We start from the raw sequence: 17296 nt of genomic DNA, 5'->3' as shown, positions 1-17296 counted from the left end.
ACATGGTGCTGTCAGGAATAGAAAGCTACATTTAATTTCTAAATTGCCCATATGGCCACTTTCCCTGGAATTGTGACTTTCTCTCCCAAGAGAAAGGAGTCTCGTGGGAGACAGCTATCAGCAAGATGGTGGAGCAAACAGGTCACTGCAGACATTCAGACCAACTTCTCTGCAAAAGGTGGTGACCACCATCCAAACACAAGTTGAAGTGACTCCTTCATCCCAGTGCCCAGGTGGCACGTGGTCAAACCAATATCCATGTGACCCTCCAGCTGGTATCAGGAGAAAATGAAAGAGATACCCCAGGTTAACCATAGTATATTAGGATTAAATTGGTCATTAATCAGTAAGTAGTCAGTGACTGCTTGTTAGGTGACCAGCATCATGCTAAGTACGAGGGGGCCCAAGGAATCCCCTTTTCTCAAGCCTTAATAGTATCATTGGACATCAGAACCCAGGAAACAGAGCAATTAAATGTTACATTGTGCAGAGTAAATAGGGGTGAAGTGGGAGTTCATTGATTGGTGTGAGCTGGAGGAATGGGAGATTCAGGAAGGAGTGGGTAGAATGTGGAAAGGTGGAGTGCAAGAAGGGTGGCAATCCAGGCTCTCTGGGGCAGGATGGGAAGGGTGCAGGGAGGGGAAGACCAGAGCACCTGGCATGATGGAAGTGTTCTGGGAACATGATAACATGATGTGTCATTGTATCCTTGGGATCTGGTGGACACTGGGGTGAGGGGACTCCTTTAGAATGGGGCAGTGACATGAATATGAGAGACATTTTGGAAGGAGTAAAACGATAGCCCTTAGAGATGAGTCGTGAAGCCACTGGCAGAAGCAGGGGGGCAAGAAGGGGGCAGAGGGACCATCCAAGGAAATGTCAGGAGCAAGCCCTCAGTGTGGAACCGGCTGGAAGGACAATGAGAGATGAAAAAAGGATCACCAGTTGGAAAGGCAGGACTGGAGGGCAGGTGAGAGTAAGAGTCAAGGGTGTCGAGGTAAGTCTGGGAAAGATGCCCTCAGTGATGGTGGATGAGCACTGAGTACAGAGGGTCTCGAGGTTAGCGTCTTGGGGGCGGAGAAAGGAGTTGGCAGGAACTGGAGATGATGGAAGATTAAAGAGTTTACCTATAAGAGGACAGTGCATGCACTAGAGCCAAAAAGTCTGCCAGGTTCCTCAAGGGTTTTTTGTTTTAAGATACAAGGAGCTTCAATGTGTTTAACAGCAGAAGGGAGGAGACAGCACAGAGGAAGAAATTGAAAATGCTAGAGTTTTCAGAGATCCTTGCAGGATTGAGCCACCAAGGAGGCGAGGCATTGGGTCCCTTCAGAGGGGAAAGAGGAGAGCCCTACTGGACACAGAAGGAAGGGACAGTCATGGAGGCTGTGAGGTTTCAGTGGTCTCCAGAGTGGAGCAGGTGAGCTCGACACCGACACACTGACTCAGAAAGAGGGTCACATGGGGGCAGCGAGAGGGGGAGGGGGAGCAGTTGGGAGGGGCAGTGAGAAAGGAGTGGAAGGGTGGCCAGGCTGCAGCGAAGGTCCAGTTGAAGTATGACTTAATGAATCTGTGAGGGGCCTGGGTCTTCATCTTCCTCCAGCAAAGCTCAGGGCAAGCACAAAAAGATGCAGTAATTGCCAAGGGGACCCACAGCTGGCGATTGAGTCACGTGCTGGAATGGGTGATGCAGAAGGGAGGGCAGCGTGGAGTTTGAGGGAAGCAGAGACCCCATCAGGCCAAGAGGATGAGTGGACTGAGCAAAGGGAAGGAAGTCAGGAAGCAGATGTGAATCAAGTGCCTCTATGTTCCAGGCTGTGTCCCAGCACTGGGGGGACGACAGTAGCCCTGACGGTCCCTCCTTCAAGGAGTGAGCTTTCTGGGTGGAGAGATGAGAGTGGAGTAGTGAAGAGCACAGACTCAAGCTGTGACGGCCAGGGGTCACAGCTCAGCTCTACCACTTACCAGCTCTGGGCCCCTAAGCAAATCACTAACCTCAGTGCCTCAGTTTCCCCACCTGTGAAATAGGGGTAATAGTAAAAATCCACCTTATGGGGTTGTTGTGAGGATTAAATTAGATAATCATGGGAAAGCACTTGGAGTCATGCCAGCCCATAGGAAGTGCTTATAGGTGTAAACTGTTAGTAGTAGTAAGGTAGCAAATGGTTATAAGTGCTATGAAGAGGATAAATTGGAGCCCTCAGATAGTGGCTGGGTGGGGAAGAGGGCTTTTGCCTTAGCTGGGAAGTTCCAGGGAGGCCTTTCTGAAGAGATGACCTTTGCTGAGGCAGCCATCTGAAAAAAAGAGCAGCAGATGCAAAGGCCCTGAGGCAGGAGTGGGAGTGGCCAGTGTGGCTGGAGTGTCCAGGGTGGTGGGAGATGGGGCTGATGGAGCCCAGCAGATCAGGATAAGGAATGGACGGTTTTTCCTAACAGTAATGAGAAGCATTGGAGGCTGAAGCGAGGAAGTGATCTGATCCTGCATGGGGTTTAGGAAGACCTCTCTGACCCTGTGCAGGAAATGGCCTTTGGAAGCAGGAGTGGAAGCAGGGATGGGACTTGCCCCACAGCGTACCTGGATCAGGGTAGGCCATGTTCCCATGGGACTCAGCTGCTTTCCAGCCCGGGCTGCCTGGGCAGCCAGAGCACAGAGAGCGTGGAAGGTCTTGTTCATCAGTCTTCATTGTTTATGGAGACCCATCTTGGCGCAATGCCCTTGGCTAGATGCTGAGAACGCTATAAAGACAGTTTCTCTGTCCAAGAAGAGCAAAGGGTAGACTGCACCCAGATACGTGCCCCACAAAATGGTGTGTGCTGCAGATCCTAGAGTACAGCACGGGCCCAGGGTCCATCCTCTGCCTGTGCTTCTCCCCGAGGAGGCCCCGAGCTTCAGCTCTGGCTGCGTGGCTCTCAGCACTCCTGCTGTTGCCTGGCTCTCCCAGAGTCCACTCCGCTCGCTCTGCTGGCCCCAGGGTTACCCAGGGTCTGTTCTGCCCCCGTGATCCTTCCTGTGCTCCGCGTCGTGGTTTCCATGGAAGGCTGCTTCTTTTGTTCTCCAGTCCATAGAAAGGAGGAGGGCAGGTGACTCCTACCCACCCCACCCCTTCTGATCTCTAACCTTAGCCGTTGGTCCTCCAGGACACCATCAGATCTGCTTCTGGTCTCCAGGCCCGCCCATCTGCCCCTCGCGTCATGAAGGTGTCTGCCCACTTTGAGACAGGTCTCCACATGTCCAGGCAGGGACAGCGAGGGGCCCACTGTCACAGGGGCCTCCACGTATGGAAGTGGTCTGGAAGCGGCAGCATGGGGTGTGCTGAAGGCATAGCCCTGGCCCTAACCTCGCCACCGGCCCATCTGGGCTACCCACACAGGGACTGTCTTTGCTGTCAGGGAGCCCACAGTGCAGTTGGGGAGACACGAGGAAGCACAGGGCATCCTGGAACTGTACCCAACCTGCGACCCACTTCCGGGAAGCCCGATTGGCTTCAGGGCCGTACTAGTGGGACAGGCCGCTGCTCTGTGCCTGTGCAGGCCTGCGAAGGCGTTCTTCCAGGGGTTTCGCCATGTGACCGCTGACCTTGTTCCCTGACGGGTAGCGTGCCGGCTCACCCCTGGCTCATTCGTGGGAAATCATAGTGAATCCCTGGCCTTCCCTCATTCCCCACCAGGCTGTGCCCAGCCATCGCGTTTGCAAGAGTGCCGTGCCTCATCCTCAGGAAACTTCCCCTCCTAAAGGGCCTGTTCAGCCTTCTGCTGCTTATTCTGCTCCCTGGACCCCTTTCCTGTGCCTCTTTTCTGACCTTTTGACCTTGACTTTTGAATTATTTTCTCTTTGTCCCTGTAGTAGGGTAGGGTAGTTTGGGCCGGAGAGCTGCTGGGTGGTACCGTTGGGCTGCAGGAGGAACCTGGACAGGAAATAACTGAAGTTCTTCCCTCCCCGCCCCCTCCTCCCCTCCTCCCACGTGAATCATTCACCGCGTGTGTGCTTCTGGCCCTCCCCCGCCAGCCTACACCAACAACCAGGCGGACATCGCCACCCAGGGCTGGTTCATTGGGCTCATGTGCGCAGTCGCCCTCCTCGTGCTGATCCTGCTCATCGTCTGTTTCATCAAGAGGAGTCGAGGCGGCAAGTACCCAGGTAAGATGTGTCAGGGGAGTGGGCTTGGGGGACAGGGCCCGCAGACTTTCCTGTGAGTCACCAGGTCCCCTGCCAGGTCCAGGCGGCTCCATCCTCTCAGTGAGCACGGTCCTTGCCAAGCTCGGACGTACGGTCCTCTTGCCTGTTCTGTGCATCTTAGAGTTGCCAGAAAGCACTTGAGTTAATTAAGTTCGCCTGAGGTGGGGGGATGGAGCAGTCCAGGCAGCCAGAGAGGAGATGGAAAGAACCCTGGCTCCCGTTAAGAATGACCTTCCCTCCCCTTGACTCACCACCCATCTGCTCAGTAATTGGCTTTTTTCAGCCTGAATCTCATTAGGATCCTATGTCCCAGTGAAGTGGGAAGGAGAGATGCATTTTCTGTAACCGTAAGAGAGAGACCGGAGTGAAGAGAGGTCTGGATGGAAGAAGCACATGCATGAGAGAGGCCGCAGAACTGGGCTCTCAGCATGGCTGGGTTGAAATCACAGATACACCAACAGAGGGTCAGATGCTCCTACATGAGGAGCAGGCAGAGGCTGAGGGGTGGGTTTCACTGAGAGGGACCCCCAGTCCTTAAAGGGCTTTGAGCTTTTCTTGAGTCCCAGAGTAGTATTTCTCTTCTGTGGCCTGAAGCTCCTCCGGCCCAGACAAACCAAGGTCAAGGACAAGGACCTCTGGCTTTTTTGTTTCTGGAAATATTGACTGTTTTTCAAACAGGGATGAGAAAGCCATCTGTCTGTGATGGAGTGGGTAGGGTGACAGGAGACAGGATAATGGATGACCCTGAGAGTGAAAATCCGGCTGGATTGCACAATGAAATTGCTCCCTGCCCCCAAAGCCATCGCCAGACACACCCCATGCTCCCCAAGTGCCGGCTTCTCCGCATCTCTGTGAACACATCCTCCTCCACGGTCCCCTAAAACTCAACGCAAAGAGAGAGGAGATTCTGTTTTATTTTCTTCCCCTGGCCCGTGTGCCCTCAGACCCTAGGAGTCTAAAGAGTTATGCCTCTCCTTCAAGTCAGGGAGGGCAGGAAATTATACTTCTTTATTGGTGAATGATGTTTTCTTTCACTTTGTTGTGCTGTGTTGGGACTGGTTTTCTTCTGTAAGGGAGAAAGGCAGAGTTAGGAGAGGGGCAGCCTTTCTGAGCTTACCCTCTGTTCCAGGTGGAACTGATGCACCTGAGAACTGATCAGATAAACTCTGAGCCTTCCTCTGCCTGTTCCAGAAAGTTCTTCTTACAGCTAATCTCCTTTCCTCCAGCTCCAAGGGAAGCCCGCCATCCATTAGGAAGATGAGTGAACCAGGAGCCTTGAGACCAGGGCTCCAGTCTCCACCTTAAACTTTGTTTAGTTGCTAATTAGTTACGTGACATCTTCAAGGCCTCAGCTTCCCTCCCCTAAAATAGGGATGATTATCCTGCCTCGTACCTCAGAAAGAAACGAAGTCACTCACCTCAGTGTCTGCTGTGTGCCAGGCTCTGTGCTGGGTGCTAAGGATACTAGAAGGAGAGGTGACCTCTCCCTCAAGGACAGTGCAGCTGGCATAGTAGGAGGATCACAGCACAAGACAGGGCCTGGGAGGGACGCTGACGCATCACAGAGGAGGTGTGGGAAGAGGGAGTCGCACAAACAAGTGAGGTCACGGTGAAGAGAGTACCTTCCATTCCAGAGGTGGGTGTGGCGTGTCCTGTCTGCCCAGGGCACTCTCTTAGGAGCTTTGAAGAAACACACAGTCCCACCCTCGAGAAAAGAACTAGCATTCTGTTACAGGCAAAATAAATGTGCACAAATAATTATAACACGGAGCCAGATTAAGAAAGGTGCCAAGGAATTCCCTGGTGGTCCAGTGGTTAGGACTCGGCGCTTCCACTGCAGGGGGCATGGGTTCGATCCCTGGTCAGGGAACTAAGATCTAGTATGCCACATGCCGCAGCCAAAAAAGAAAGAAAAAAAGAAAGGTGCCAAGGATCACACCCATTTGGTGTTTGGAGAAGACATTGTGGAGCGGTGGTGGGGAGCCGGGTGGGGGGAGATTTCAGTTGTCAGTGGAGATGTAAGAAAAGCCCCAGTGACAGGGAGGAGGAAGCAGAATTCATTTGGCACCCAGTCAACTGTGGGAGGCAAGAACAAGGGGGGCATGGATGGGGCCTTGTTAAGAGGGAGAGTCACGGAACCCAGGGGCGGCTCCTTTGGCTGTACTTCGGGGCCCCACAGAGCAGGAGCGCGCTCAGTCATCACGTCTGTGTGTTTGCTTCCCTTACTGACCAAGTGCGAGAAAAGAAGGATGTTCCCCTTGGCCCTGAAGACCCCAAAGAAGAGGATGGCTCCTTTGATTACAGGTGCGCGATCTCCTTGACTCCTGTTCACACAGAGCATCCCCTGTCAGGTGGGTTCTCCTCACCGACCCCCGAGGCAGCCCCCTTCCCTCAGAGCTGCTCAGCTGGGCTGAGACGCTCCTGCACGGATGTCCTCTCCCATCAGGCTGTCACCTCTGCCTCTGCGACAGCACCCCCCATCCCCCCGGGGACGGGGAGCACTGCCCAACACACTTACACTCATTCGATGAACAGCATTTCATTCATTCAACTGCACAACTCAGATTTATCGCATTCTTTGTATGTGTGTTTCCACCTTTTCGTTCTGAAAGCGCACCCAGGCCCCCCTTGCTGTGAAATGAGCTCTGCTCTCAGCTTCCTCTCTGACTACACCCCACCTTAACTCTGAAGATGATGACCTGGGGAAGTTGTATTGTCTTTAAAACTCAACTAGGTGAGGGATGAAGGGGGCGTGGGGGGTTGTTCTAGGCCTTTTCCTCAGGAACTAGAATGACTTCTCTGGGCTGCAGCTTGGAATAGGCCTTGGAGAGGCATTTGGTCCAGTGCCTGCGTCCCAGATGAGAAGACCAAGGCCCAGGCTGGGAAGTGACCTGGAAGATTCCTGTACTCTCCACTCAGTGAGCTAGTGCAGAACTGGAGAGCCCAGGGGCCCAACGTCCAGCTACCAGCGTCCAGCTACTGCCACTGTCTTATGCCCATGCTCCCTCTCAGATCTGGACGGGCCTTTGTATCTGGCTTAACAAAAGTTGTAATCTGTCCATTTTATTGGCAAGTATGCTTTGAGTAAAGGAATGGTGCAGGATGAGTCATGGAGGTTTCGTTCCCAGGCCAAGTGCAAAGGGAGGAAATGTTCTGATTGGAGCCCTCCTTCCCCACCCCCACCAAGTCACTCTCTGGGGCCAGGTCACCCCATCCTCCTCTGACCTCTCCTTATCCTATCTTGGGCCTCCGCCACTTTGCCCATCAGCAGCCTCTCAAACAGGATCAGATCAATGGGCGGCAGAGCCACTGCCCACACAGGAGCCTGTCTGGCGGCTTATAGACCCTGTCTATCCATCCAATTCATGCATCCCCAGTAGCCTCCCAAAGAACAAGCACGAGAGACCCCTCCCCAGGCTGTCCTCAGCACCCTTGGTAGGGCCCAGCTTCCCCATGGGCCAGGAGCTATCCTCTGGCCGTCAGTTCCAAAGGCCCTGGGCCTTCTCTCCCCAGGCCCTCAGTGCAGCGTGAGGAAGGGTGAGGACCTCCTCAAATACAGGGCCAGGTAACCTGCGCTATGAGAAGCCACTTCCTCAGGTACCTCTCCTCCACCAGACACCAAAGCTGTTGGGCGAAAACACCTGCCTCCTCACCACCCCAACCCCCTGACCCACCGACACTGAGGCTGGATACACATGTACTGGTGCACGCACGCACGGGCTTCCACACCACACACACGCATGTACACACATGCGCGCATGCACATACACACCCTTTGGCTTTGGCTCTGGGGAGGCCTGCGGCATCCATCCTAGAGCCCCCACTTGGATGAGTCCAAGAGTCCGAAACTGGGAAAGGGGAGAAATTAAAACATTAGAGGAAAAGCCAAGTTTCTGGGCGGGACAGGCTGGGGGGCTGGCTCACCCTGCTCGTCTGGGACCTCGCTGCCCAAGCACCTCTCTGGTGTGTCTCTCTCTGCTTCTCTCTCCCTTGTCTGGCCACCTGGTCCTCGAAGGTCTCCTGGAAGGTAGGCTAACAGGTGGCTGGACCAGGGGGCCACAGTCACTGGGTTCCTTTCAGGCTTCCCTTAGGAGAGATCTGTTCTTTCCAGACCTAGATCCTCTTTCCCCACGAGAACCTGACACACTAAGGACCCCTCCCACCCCCACTGGGCCACCCTGTTCAGTGATTGCATTTAGCTTGGGGGCCTGGAATTCCCGAGAACCACATAGACACAATCGTCACTCCCCTGCAGGGGGAGTGGAGGGCCCTGGGGAGAGGGTGCCTGTGAAAAAGACTGGCAAGCGGGGCAAGGAGCCTGGTCATTAGAATCTGCTGGTTCTCAAAATGTGAATTCCACCCCCTGAACAAATACAACATAACCCCAGACACCCACTTCCCTCACTCAGCTGCCTCTCCCACAGCTCTGCCGTCAGAGAACACAGTTAAGCAGGGTAACGGGGCCGCATTCACTCAGCTCATGGGGGCAGTGGGCTAATAGCCTTCCATCTCCTGATGCCTAGCTCCTCTGGCTCGCGGCCCTCCCCCGACAGCTGTCTTTGACCAGCACTGCAGTTAGAAGTGAGACCTCACTGCCCACTCTAATGGCAACTCAGCCGGTGGTTTGCCACAAGCCCAGGAAGGGCTAAGTGTGGCCTGGGGCAGGGGAGTGGGGGTGGGGGGTGTCTGCTCAGACTGCCTGGCACCGCTGTGGTCCTGCCTGCCGGGACCCAGATGCCCACTGCTGGTCCGGCTGCCCCCTGCCCGGGACCTTGTCTCTTCTCTGAAGTGCAGCCAGCAGCACCTGGTCCCCGCCTCTGAGCCTAAAAGAGCCAGGGGAAGGGATGTGGTGCCTGAGCAGATGCTGGCCCACTCGGGGTATCTCACTTCCTGGGGGCACAGCAGGCACCCCAGTGGGTAGATGCCACTTTAACTACCAGCTCTCCTTGCATGAGAGGAGCTTAAGGGCAGGACCTGGGGCCTCAGAGGGGGGCTGAGCTGGATCCTCTGAGCCTTGCTGGTTTTGTCTCAAGTTGCTGGCCCCTCCTATCTCATTTGCATGCCCCTCCCTCCTCCCTCCATCACTTGCTAGCCCCCGAAGCAAGCAACAGCATCTGTTTGTGGATAAACCAGACCTGAGAGGAACACCACCAAGACAGAGAAGGGGAAAGGCAGGGAGAGGTTTGTCCCTTTAAGGCCCAGACCCTTGCTTTTTGTCAAGGGCAGAGTCTTTCCAGAGAGAGTCACAGATCACAGAGAGTCAAAGCTAGTTGAACCCTCTTGATGGAGGGACTAAGGCCCAGTGAGAAGGAAGGGCTTTCCCAAGGCCACAGAACCACACAGTGACACACATGGGACCAGAACTCCAAGTCCTCGACTACCCTTCTTTGACCCTTCCTGTCCCCCTGGTCTACAAGCGGCTGGCTCTGCCTCACCATGGGGTGGCGTCCTCTGCCTGCTTCCACCCCGGAGAGCGACCCAGCTTCCCGGAGAGGACCCCAGACCCGGCGTCCAGGAGTGTGGGTCCCTCCCAGCTCTGCACCAGCTTGCCCCTCGCCTGGGAGACGATGCCATCCTCTCTAGGCCTCAGCTTCCCTTCTGCAGAACTGGCCGGACAGGGAGGGGAGTGAGGGCTGGTCTGGGTCATCCCTGAGGTCCCGTCCTCTCTGAGCTGTGTGGTACGCATGCCTGGCGATAGGCTGGAGGCCTTCTTCCGCCCAGCCTGGGTTTGGGCTGCGCTGGGTGGGCCAGCCCTGACTCTCTGTCCTCTCTCCATCCAGTGACGAGGACAACAAGCCCCTGCAGGGCAGCCAGACGTCCCTGGATGGCACCATCAAGCAGCAGGAGAGTGATGACAGCCTGGTGGACTATGGCGAGGGCGGCGAGGGACAGTTCAATGAGGACGGCTCCTTCATCGGCCAGTACACAGTCAAAAAGGACAAGGAAGAGACAGAGGGCAACGAAAGCTCAGAGGCCACATCTCCTGTCAACGCCATCTATTCTCTGGCCTAACAGAGCCCCCCAGGCACAGCCACTACTTTGCAAGTAGAAGGAGGGGAGAGGGGGAGACGAGCCGCTGCAGACCTACCACAAAGCCGCCACCACCTTCAGGGACAAGGGTACAACATGGGAGTCTGCCAAGCTGTGAGGACCAGTGACCACCCAGCCAACCGCAAGCCCCCTCCCGATGACCCCCCCCCTGGGGTGCCACTGGTGGGCGAACTGGAGCCATGGCTAAGCTCAGCTGGAGGGAGCCCAGGTCCCTTGCTCAGCCTCACAGCCACCCCCAGCCTCTACCCACACTGCCTGCCCTTGACCTCAACACACACACTCACCAGTTTCTGTTGGTTACGGTACTTACTCATTGTCTTTATTTTTGCTTTGTGGGTCTTCTCCTGCAGACCCAACATCTCCATTTTCTTTTCCTTTTGAAGAAATGTCCCTGGAGAAAAAGAAAGAATAGGTGGATTCTCCCCCAGGAAACTGCAAAGATAGGCAAAAAAAGGATTGATCCGTAAACGAACATATAGAAAAGCTATAGTATTCAAACCGCGGCTGGGCCAACGTATTTCCGAAGGATGCCTTTTCGCCAGATGCCTCCCCTGGCCCCCAACCCATCCACCTCAGCCTTGTCAGTTGCTGAGCTGGGCTTGGCTCCTTTCTGGAAAATGACAGTATTTTTGGCAGGGAGAGGGTCAGCAGGCCTCCTTGCCTTGCTCTGGTTCAGTTGGGAGGTGGGCTTACCTCTTGCCCCTCACTCTTACCCTGGCCCTTCCTCTGGAGTGTCTGAGACAAAAGCTGCACTGACTGAAGGAGTTTAAGGAACAGGAGTGGGAAGGACTTCAGCTCCAGTGACTGTGTACCTCAAGCAGAGGAGAACCAGGCATCTGTCCCTAGGGAGCTGTGCCCACCTCGAGAGAGAAGGAAAGGGCTAGGTTTGGACTTCATTCCTCCCCATCAGTGAAAGGATGTGGGAGAGGACCACACCCACTGCATCCAGAGTAGAGGGTGCCTCCCACCTGGTCAGGGTCTGCGCTGCTGCCCTCCAGGAGATGGACCCCTGCGACGTGAAGGCTGTGCTGGTGTGCTTGGGGGTGGAAAGCACTGCTCCCCCTTTCGTCTCTAGCAGATAGCAGCTCCTCAGTTCTGTATGATGTTGAAACTGGTGTTTTGTGGCGTGTGGATGGGGCCCTGCTGCCCCCAAGACTGAGCCGGTGTGTCCTTTCCTTAGGGTATTTACCTATCAGGAGACACCGCCCCCCCCCGCCCCCCCGCAGGAACGCGGCACTAACAGTGCTGTAAAGCCTGGCCTGGGAGTGCTCTTCGTATGCCTTATGCAGCTCTGACCTGTCCCGGCAGTTCCCAGGTTCCCAGCCCCTCCCTGCAAGCCTTGAAGCCTCCAGTGACATCTGTCTCAAGGAGAATGGGGCGGCCTATGCAAGCGTCACAGCAGAACCAGAAGCAGCCACTCAAAATGTGCCCTGCAGCCCATTGCCCCAGTTGGAGACACTCGCAGACCTGCAGTTCTCTGAGACCCAAGGCACTGCCTTCATGCTCCCCACCTATTCCATTTTGAAACCAAAGGTACCTAGCCTCAGAGAGAGAAAGAGAGAGACCTAGAGCCTAAGAGTAACCCTTCAGCTGTTGCTGCAGCTAAAGTCGGTTTCAGGAGGATGAAGGTGACCCCCAGTAGTGGACCACCTGCCACAGACACAGCCTCTGATTGGAGCCTCCAGCTTCTTGCAAGGCGACCTGGGCAGGAGCAGGGCTGTGTCCTTCAGAGACGTTATTAAAGCATCGTTTGCCACATGTTTAAGCCACAAAGGTATTAGCAATGCTTGCATCACTTAATAGTCAGTCAGTTGAAGGTCAAGCCCATAGGCACACCTACTCTGTCTGCAGGTGAGAAAATGTATCCCAGAGCTGAGCCAGTTATGTTGTCTGAACCTGAGCGAGTAACTGTCCTTTGGTCCAAGCCGTAGCCAGGTGTGCTGCCCGGAAGCCTGGGGGGGCAGCTCTCTCGTGATGATAGGGGACAGGGTGAATAGCAGGGGGCTAGGGAGCCAGCTCAGGGGTCCCCTCCCCTGGCTTTCCTCCTCCACCTGCCTGGATACTGCTGGGCATTCCTGTAGCCTAGGGAATGTCAGGGAAGTGTGCCTGCGAGCTGGATTAAAGGACCGGCCTTTCCAGAAAACACTCTGGATCTGAGCAGAGCAGTCCGTCTCTCGGGCCCTCATTCCATATTGCACGGTCCGCACTAGTAAACTCATTGCACCGGAAGTAAGCTCTTTAGGCAGGATGGGCCGTAAGATGTCACACCCGTCCCCCTGCCTCAGGAAGGTCCTCCACACAACTGATGATGGGGGAAGGGCTGACAGCCGTGGAACTGAGTCTTGGGACAGAGTGGCATTGGTTGGGGGTACTCAGTGCTTAACCGCCAGTGGCTCCAGGCTCAAAGGGAAGAGCTTTGGAGGGGGAACTTGGTCCTGAAGGCTGGGCAAGACAGGGGCAGTCCTGCTTCCTGAGCCTCTCTTCTCTGCCCCTTGGGGCAAGTTGCTGAACTTGTCTGTATTTTGGTGCCTCTGTCTCCTCTAGTCAGTCCCTCCTTTGAAAACCTGTCCCCACAGAGGGGCACGGGCCCAGCTAAAGGAGCAGGGAGGCCAGTGTCTGGGGAGGGCACCACTGCAGGGCCGGGGGACAGCTGCCTCTCACCTTGCCTGGGTCGTGGTGAATGGGACCCTTCTTTCCTTACCTTGCTTTTGGGGAGATGGTTGAGTTTCAGCTGAAAACTAGCCACTTCCCTCGTCCGTTGCCTTTGCCCTGAGGGGTCGGAGGCATTTGGTCTACCCCCTTCCTGGCGGGTCCCAAGGTCCGAGAGGCTGCCGGTGCCAGCACTGCTCACCCTGCAAGGGGACCGCAGCCTGGGCCCAGACAGTGCTTTCATGGTTTCCGTGCACGCAGTTAGCCCTGGAAAAGGGGTGGGAACAGACCCACAGATGTCTGTGGCTTTTCCAGCTGCTGGACTGCCTCCCTGCACACAGCCGGCAGCTGCACCGGCACACTCACGGCAGACCTAGGCCCCTTTGCAGGGCGGCACATTCGGGGGAACAATCCAGATTACGACCTTGTCTTGAAGAGGATGAGTCCATAGCCAGGCCCGCTGGAGATGAAATGTAAAGGGCTGTGTGGGGTGCCGTGCACAACTCAGGGCAGGGGAAGGAGGCTGCCCAAGCTGGGCCCCACTTGGGCAATTCTTGGAGGCCAAACCAAGAGAGACAGAGTCTGATCCGAAGGAGAGCGAATTTTCCCCAGGAACAGCACAGGCAGCAACTTTTTAAGGCTCCTGGGGCTCTTTGCAGTATCAGAGCCAAGTCACAGAGCATCCCAAACAGCCCGTGTGACGAGAGCCGTGGGGATTTCACACACACACTTGCCTCAGTCTTTGCAAGGCTGCTCCACTAACACGCTGAAAAGGGGAGGCTTCCTGGGCTCTCAGCTGGTGGAGCTGGTGTCAGGAATCACTTCTCGGTGGGGGGGCACAGAGCCCACTCCCCGCCCGCCCGCGATACCTCGGTCACCACTGCAGCAGCCCCTGCCACACACACACAAGCCCGTGTTGTAAATCGTTCCACCCAGCTAGGTCCACTGGAAAGAAATCACCCTGTGGATCCTGGTTGATCTTTACATGGTGGCTTAAGAGTAGCATATAGGGAGATCCCTGATTAAAATAGAAAACCAGAGGAGTCAAACGAATGAAACAAAGAGCTTGAAATGTCAGGAGGACACTCAGTGCCCCAGTCAGAGCCCGACTCCTGGGCAGCCCCTCCTTGACACCAGGCAGGGGCCACCCCATGGGAGTTCAAGCCAACCTTGTGGCTGTCCCCAGCCTGCCCAGCCCAAGCCAGGGCAGTGCCCTTTCCTTCCCTCCCCTACTAAGAACGGGTCCTGAGAAGGAGCAGAGGGAAAGGAGGACAGCTGTCCAGGGAAGCCACCAGACCCCACCACCCAGTGTGTCAAGCCACACCCAAAACCAGTGTCCCTCTAGCAGTACATTAGTATTAAATGGATGTTTCGTAATGATAAGGATGGAAGGGAAATAGGTACAAAGCTGTCTAGCTTAAGACAGGATCAGATTTCAGCATGCAGAGGGATCGCAGAGCTGATCTGATTGAAAGTACGCATCTAAGCTAAAATCCAGGGAGGTAAAGGGACTTGCCCGAGGTCACACAGCTAGTAAATCAAGGTGAGGTAGGGCTTGAGCTCAGGCCTTCGGACTCCTTGTTCAGTGTTCTTTCATCTCACCGCAGCTGCCGCCTTGGGAACAGCGGTGTTACTTAAGATCTGGCCTTCTGGTTCACTGTCTCCCACGTCTCTTTCCTCTTCTCCCACATCCCCATACACCTCCGCAGATGAAATCAGTGGATTTTTCTGAGTCCCAGATCAGCCAGTCTGTGCCAGCCTGTGGTGAACCAGCCATGCTGTTAAGGGGAGACCCAAGCCAGGAGAAGAGAGTGACGAGCTGATTGGTGTTTGTCACCATGAAGCCTAGAGTATCCCCTAGGGTGGTGTCTCTCGCTTCGTAACACATCGGGCCCCCAGCATACTGTGTCCCTCGGAAGAGCGGGTGTGGAGGGCGCTGTCCCCTCCACCCCCGGCCGCAGGGTGCCGAGGGGCAGCAGGGCCCATGGAAGCTCCACCCCCAGGATCTGCTGGGCTGGAGGTCAGCACGTGTAAAGACTTCAGTGAAGCAATAAATACAAAAATCTGGGAGAAGAAATCCAGAATTTTGTGCACTTCTCTGTTTCTTTTTCAAAAAGGATGCAGATCAGGTGACCCTGCCCTGCTCTCCTTTCTGATTCCCAAATTCGACGTCCTCAGTCAGTGTTGTCCCTCTGCCCAGCTCCCAGCTCTTTGCCAACCTCACATCCTCCTGCACTGAGCATCAGTTGCCTGTGACGTGGCCGCCTTCTGTCCTGGTCCCACCCCCACCCATGCTGGGCCCTGGAGGACCTCTGGCCCTTCACCTCCCTTCAACGCACACATTTTCCAGTTTGTTCCTTTCAGTGGGGAAATCTTTTCTGAATGTCTCCATCCCTTCCCACCTACCCACACACCCACAAATTGGTCTGATCTTTTCTTTCATTGGTTAAATATTTAACTCACCATGGCACACCTTGTTTTAACCCCTCTCACATCGTGTTCTTTCCTTTTTGCGAGTTGTTTTGCATTAACCAACGTTGTCAGTGACAGATGCATATCTGAGGGTGTCACGCTCGACCTTCAGCAGGGAAGGCTTCTGGGTCGTGAGGACCATCTAATATGTGGACTTATAAACTGACTGCATGAGCAATGAAAAGGCCAAATTATTCAGAATTTTTTTTGAATCACTGTAAAAAAAAAACTGATTTCTTTTGTATAGAGAACACTAAACGTATAATAAAAGTTGTTCAAAATGGACTCTGGCCATGTAATTTGTTCATTTTCCTTAGTGGGTAGAAGAGGGATGTCCAGGGATTAATGACAGAAATGAATCATGGGGTTTTTCATGGGCAACAGACAGCATACACAGAGAATTCTGCGATACCAGCCCCCATCTTGAAGTTGGTCTTATCTTGGAAAACTCATTGGCACAGTTAGTGTTTTCAACGTAGAACAAGTGGTATAGGAATGTGCTCAGCCATGGAGACACCCCTGATTCAACGCAACTGACGTGTGCTTGTGCACAACCACCTGTTAAGAAGTGCCGTGTTGGGATGTTGGGAGAAGGAAAGGAATGTGCAGTGAAGCTCTGCCTCCTAGCCGCTCCTCCTTTGCAGCCCTGCCTGCCCTGAGATGTGAGAACACTGGCATATGCCCTGCCTTGTGCCTGACACAGAACAGACATTTCATATCGTTGAAAGGATGAATAAAACTGCTTACAACAAACCAAAACCCCCTCTTAATAGACTCAAAGGAATCTCAATCAACAAGCAAGTAGAGAAGGGAAGGAAACAGAGAGGGCTGTGTTGGTTAGGGACACCGCTCAAGTTTCATCACGCCGCCTTTCTTGATACTTTGGCCTGTAGTTGTGCACATTCCCCCTGAGGAGTGGCTGAAGACCATCGCCCAGGCAGCGTGAGGATGCACCCAGACACTGCTAAGTCCCCTCCCTTTCCTCAGCGTAGTGTGGGGAGTAGAGTGGTTCTGCTTGTGTAGAAAGATAACTAGTGGTTTATAGGCAGTAATGGGAAATAAGGGCAAAAAGATTCCCCTGCAAATGTAGACCTAAATCTCTCGGACAAAGAACTGCAAAGTAACTATCCAAGCCACCTGTGTTTATTCTTCCTTCAGAAAAGATCGTTGACTTGAGGGGTTATTGCTTCATTAGATTAAAATAAGACCTTATTTCCAGGTCTGGCTCCTTCTGAATAACTCATTGGGTTTATCACACACCACCTCTGAACCTCCCTATTCACTTGGAATATGAGAAAGACCTTATCATTCTCAAGTTCACAGATTGTCTCAGAAATTTGCTCCTTGTGTCCACTTGCACTGTCCCTCCATTAGTCCAAGGCCTCATCCTGAATTGACAGTGTCCTTGCCTCCTGTGTTGCCTACTCCCCCTGAAACTGCAGCCAAAAGGGTCTTCTAAAATACAAATCTGATCATGTCACTCCTTTACTGGAAACCTTCAAGTTTGCTACAATAACCTTGTTTGCTCTAATAACCTTGTTTGCTATAATAGGATAAAATCTAAACTCCATGGTTTGACATGTTAGACCTTACATCTGCAGCCTCATTTTTTTTTTTTTTTTTTACTACTCACATATACCCTAAATTCTAGCCATTTCAAGCTATTTCCAGCTCCCCTGACATGCAAAGATTTCTCAGACTTCTCAACTTCGGAAATTCAATTGAGCTCAAAAAGCACCTATTAATAACCTACTCTGGGCCAGTTAATGGCATAAAGTAAGTAGGATAGAGTTCCAGTCCTCAGGAAATTCAGACTGTCACGGGCGACAGTCAGGTAACAAAAGCAATGTGATAGTGTCCAGGACAGCGGGCTCAATAACTGTGGGTTCAACAAATGAATTATGGCCCAAAGGTGAGTCCGCTTGGAATATTCTCCTCTCAACCTTCCAG

The 17296-nt window shown here is 53.9% G+C and overlaps 1 protein-coding gene across 18 annotated transcripts in view; it reads left to right on the top strand.

The window, feature by feature from the left end:
* The window catches only part of NFASC (neurofascin), a 97614-nt gene extending 81983 nt beyond the window's left edge, over positions 1-15631 (top strand). For 17 of the 18 annotated variants that reach the window (XM_082461884.1, XM_082461881.1, XM_082461885.1 and 14 more), the window contains 3 exons: positions 4004-4135; positions 6409-6478; positions 9955-15631. In XM_082461884.1, coding sequence (XP_082318010.1) covers positions 4004-4135; positions 6409-6478; positions 9955-10186 — 434 coding nt within the window. In that variant the 3' untranslated portion in view covers positions 10187-15631. Of the gene's footprint in view, positions 1-4003; positions 4136-6408; positions 6479-9954 lie in introns of those variants that run through there. The other variant, XR_014263595.1, reaches the window with a different exon arrangement.
* The last annotated feature ends 1665 nt before the right edge of the window (positions 15632-17296 follow it).

Source organism: Balaenoptera physalus, assembly GCF_965194825.1.
Source record: "Balaenoptera physalus genome assembly, chromosome: 1".
Taxonomy (NCBI): Eukaryota; Metazoa; Chordata; class Mammalia; order Artiodactyla; family Balaenopteridae; genus Balaenoptera; species Balaenoptera physalus.
Note: the sequence above shows the minus strand (reverse complement) of the source record. Positions and strands in the feature narration are given on the sequence as shown.